Source organism: Colobus angolensis, unplaced genomic scaffold (genome assembly GCF_000951035.1).
Source record: "Colobus angolensis palliatus isolate OR3802 unplaced genomic scaffold, Cang.pa_1.0 Scaffold1, whole genome shotgun sequence".
Lineage (NCBI taxonomy): Eukaryota > Metazoa > Chordata > Mammalia > Primates > Cercopithecidae > Colobus > Colobus angolensis.
In genome coordinates, this window is record NW_012110918.1 from 19052518 (window position 1) to 19057235 (window position 4718).

A 4718-nucleotide genomic window follows, 5' to 3' on the forward strand; every position below is an offset into this window, starting at 1 on the left:
GGTTTCACCATGTTGGCCAGGCTGATCTCAAACTCCTGACCTCAAGTGATCCACCTGCCTTGGCCTCCCAAAGTGCTGGGATTACAGACATGAGCCACCGTGCCTGGCCTACAGAACTCATTTTTAATCAGCAATTTATATCTAACTATCATCAGAAATGAGAAAGGTGACCGGCTAAAAAAATAGTGCTAGGTTTCCAACTTCTCTCAGCTTACTGTCATCATGTTCAGTTTCATAAAGGCAGAGCACACAACACCCCAGGAAGCTAACTCAGAAAAATGTGTGAAATACTTGAAGAGATGTACTTCAAGAGATGGCAAAACCTGTAAACTCCAAGAAAGCATCCGAAACCCACAAACTCCAAGAAAGCATCCTAAACCCGTAAACTCCAAGAAAGCATCCTAAACCCACAAACTCCAAGAAAGCATCCTAAACCCACGAACTCCAAGAAAGCATCCTAAACCTGTAAACTCCAAGAAAGCACACTAAAAGCTTTAATGCTTGGGAGGCTGAGCAGGCAGATCAGCCTGGTCAAGAAAGAGACCATCCGGGCCAACATGGTGAAACACTATCTTTACTAAAAACACAAAAATTAGCTGGGCGTGGTGGCAGGCACCTGTAGTCCCAGCTACTCAGGAAGCTGAGGCAGGAGAATCACCTGAACCCAGGAGGGTGAGGGTGCCGTGAGCTGAGATCACAGCACTGCACTCCAGCTTGGTGACAGAGACTCCATCTCAAAAAAAAAAGAAAAAAAACAAAAAAAAGCAGGGAGGTGAAATGACCTCTGTTTACATTCAACTTGCTCGGCCGCTGTCCTCCCACAGCCGACAGAGATGGAAATCTTAGAGTAAAATATGTAAATCACATTAAATAAAAACCCAAATGAACGAACTCTGTGCTGTTTTTCTCCACGTACTAGGACAAACCTCCATATTCCCCCTAAATGCCCCTGAGGCCGTGGCTGACAGAGCCACCTGCTACTTCCAACACAGAAAATTCCATTTTCCTTTACCCTCAAATCGAAAACCTTTACTGAGAGGCAGCATTTGGCAAAGCAGGGGCTACAAGCAAAGTTAATTCACAGCTCCAAACTCATGTCCTCAGCTCTGCACATATCAGAATGGGACAGAACTCACCATGGCGAGACCCACTGCCTGGTCCACTGTGGTGCATATCATCCACGCCCACCACCTACTTACCTCCAGTGGAGCCCCGAAAACAAATACAATTCGCTGCCTTTCTTGCAGCAATATAAATAATCCTTATATCCTTTGGGTCATAAAAACCAGGGCCAACATTTTAATACATAATTTCCTAAACATTTTTCTGCCAGAAATAGAAAAGTATTTCAGCCATCTTTAGAGAAAGTGAAACTCCACTTTAAAAAGTTGCTGACACCAAACCCACCTATCTCGCCGCAGTTTGACTGCCTTGACTTCTGTAGAAAATTCTATTTCAATAACAGTCTTCTTCTTCAAGTCATCCCAGATCATTACTGAAATATCAGAAAGAACAGATGAATGCAGTCATGAACAGGCCACGGTGCTGGGAAGGCAGAGATGCCAGCTTGACACCTAAGGTGGTTTCTCTTCCCACTGGCACGGCTGTGCCCAGCCCCAGGCCTCAGACACACACCTGCACCTGGGAGGCCTTGGGAAACAACTCAAACCGGGAGCTGTGCCGGGGATCTGCCCTCGGGCCCCTTCCCCCCTCACGGCGTCTCCCCTTCTTGGTAGCTGGCCGCCCACCTGCTCCCTCCCCGCCCGTTTCTCTCTCAGTGCGCGCGGCCCACGAAGCGCCTTCATCTCTGCCAACTCTTGCCTGGTTACTTTCCTCTCCCTGACCTTCCTGGATTCCACCAGACTGAGCCCACGGGCAAGCCTGACCATAGATGTTAAAGTGCCAGAGATAAACCTGCATCAGGAAGGGAGGTTTCAGCTTTAAAGTGAAATCAGAGGGACACAAATCAGGGCCAACGAGTTTTTCACTCCACTCAAGGTCCTGAGTTGTTCTTGCTCTTTTGTTTTTTTGAGACAGGGCCTCACTCTCTTGCCCAGGCTGGAGTGCAGTGGTGCGATCTTCACTCACTACAGCCTCGACCTCCCAGGCTCAAGAGATTCTCCCATGTTAGCTTCCCAAATGGCTGGGACTACAGGCATGCACTACCACGCCCAGCTAAGTTTTGTTTATTTGGTAGAAATGGGGTTTTACCATGTTGCCCAGGCTGGCCTCGAACTTCTGGGGTGACGTGATCCACCCGTGCTAGGATTGCACGTGTGAGCCACCGCACCCAGCCTCTGCTCCTTTTTAAGTCCAAAATTTCTTCTGTCTTGTTTGCCTGCTAACATTGCAACGTTCTATTAGGATAAATTAGCAGTCTGTGTTCTAAGGGCTAATGTACCAATAAGCTTTAGGGATGAGAATGCCAACCAGCACCATGCTTCTGAAGAACTACAGAAGGGATGGGTGCAGTGGCTCACGCCTGTGATCCCAGTGCTTTGGGAGGCTGGGGTATGAGAGCCCTTGAGGCCAAGAGTTCAGGACCAGCCTGGGCAACATAGTGACACTCCCATCACTGAAAAAAAAAGTTATTAAAAATTAGTCACAGCTACTCAGGTTGAGTCCAGGAGTCTGAGGTTGCAATGAGCTATAATCACCCCACTGCACTCCAATATGGGCAACAGAGGAAGACCCAGTCTCAAAAAAACACACCAAAAACACAGCCGGGCATGATGGCTCACACCTGCAATCCCAGCACTTTGGGAGGCAGAGGTGGGCGGATCAATGGAGCTCAGAGTTTGAGACCAGCGTGGGCAACATGTCGAAACACTCTCTACTAAAAACACAAAAAGTAGCCAGGTGTGGTGGGTGCTCCTGTCGTCTCAGCTACTTGGGAGGCTGAGGCGGAAGAATCACCTGAGCCTGGGGAGATCGAAGCTGTAGTAAGCCAGGATTACACAACTGCATTCCAGCCTGGGCAATACAGTGAGACCTTGTCTCAAAACTAAATAAATAAATAAAAATCAAGTTTACTAGTAAAAAAAAAAAAGGACCTTTAGACGCTACAAAAAGTACATGTACTCAAAAACCTGCTGAATACTGCTTTCTTCTAAGTCTGTGAAATTTCTAAGGCTTTTTCATCTCTTAGAAACTTTATAATGAGAATGAGACCTGAGATTACCTCATACAAATGGCTCCCTTGTTAGCACCTGGGGTCCCCCAGCAATGCCAGAGGTAAGGCAAGGGAAGCGGCCCTCGAGACCGCCTGACTTCCACCTGTAAGCTTCCCTTCCTCCTTAATGGTCGATGAAGTTCTCCATGACAAGACACAGACCAAATCACCAGCAGGATTTCTGCCCATCCCCAATTAGCCAGGGCAAAGTCATTCTCCTGCAAGGCCTGCCCCGCGCTCTCTGTGGAACCTCTGCTGTCCCTTCGGGGTGGGCTCCTCCAGAGGACCCACAAGCCACAGGCCTCTGCCCCTCTGGGCTGGGCTAGCTCTCAACTCTGCTTTGAAGCTGGCAGACTAACCTCGGACCTGTGAGACTACAGAACCGCTCAAACGCCAAGACCTCAACCCCGTCTTCCACGGTTCTTCCTGCCAATAATCTCTTCCCATTTCATTTATCTGCTCCTAATTCCAAAACAAAAATAAACGTATCAGGCAGGGCCAGCCCTCACCTGAGTGTGGACTCTCTTCTGCACATTCATGTTCATGCAGTTCACGGGGCTCTGCTGAGGACTGTGAGCTGGGCCCCAAAGCCTGTCACGAGTCATCTAGAACCTTCTGCCTTTCCACACAATCCCTTTGTGCCTGATCTGGGCTGGGCTATTCTATTCCTAAGTACGTGGTCTCACCCAGATCCTAGTTCACCCGCTCACTTCCCACTTGGCATGCGGCGCCCCCACAGCCCCATCCTGGTCTTGATTCTGAACTGCCTCCCTCACTGAGCCTCTCCTTCCCTCCCCACCTCCTTCCACCCCCACCCCCCCAACCACTGGGCTCCCACTCAGCCGTCCTCCAAGACCACCGGCAGCCTTCAACGTCACCAGAACCAGACTGCTTTTCTCAGGCCTCCTCCCGCCTAGCACTGGGCTCCGATGAGGATGCTTGCTCCACTTTTCCTGCCTCTCCCCATCAACAGGGGCTTCCCACGCCTGCCCCATCCACTGGTGTCTCTTCACTCACCTCATGCGCTGTGTCCAGACCAGAACTTTCTCAAAACATAGATCTGACGGCATCTCCTTCCGGGCCACACGCTACCTGGCATTCAAGCCTCCCAGAGATCTGCCTCCCACCTCCCGCCCCCAGCCTACCTCCTGCCTCCTATCCCCAGCCCACCTCCCACCTACGGCCTCTTGCCCCCCACCTCTTCCGTGTTCTGCCCTCCATTCCTGGATGTTTCGCCTCGAGCCCTCTTTCCTCAACCAACAGCGAGGTGAAGCTGGCACAAGGCACACAGCTGTCAGGAAAGCTGTCTACTCCTCCCTCTACTTAAAAGGGCCAGAGCTCTTATGGCACACTGTCTGCACTCACATGCACGTACTCCCGCCCCAACAAAAATATCCTGAAACCCAGAGCCAAACTGGATTTTTGTTCTACCTGGCTATGAAACTAACGTTCCTTTAAGTCAATGGCTCTCAGTAAGAAAAAAAAAATCCTGGCCGGGCGCGGTGGCTCAAGCCTGTAATCCCAGCACTTTGGGAGGCCGAGACGG

At 50.3% G+C, this 4718-nt stretch overlaps 1 protein-coding gene across 1 annotated transcript in view; it reads right to left on the reverse strand.

The window, feature by feature from the left end:
• WDR45B (WD repeat domain 45B) overlaps positions 1-4718 on the reverse strand; it is a 37222-nt gene that overhangs the window by 10686 nt on the left and 21818 nt on the right. Inside the window, exon 2 of the mRNA XM_011928545.1 lies at positions 1408-1495. Within this exon, the coding sequence (XP_011783935.1) occupies positions 1408-1495 (88 nt within the window). The remainder of the gene's footprint in view (positions 1-1407; positions 1496-4718) is intronic.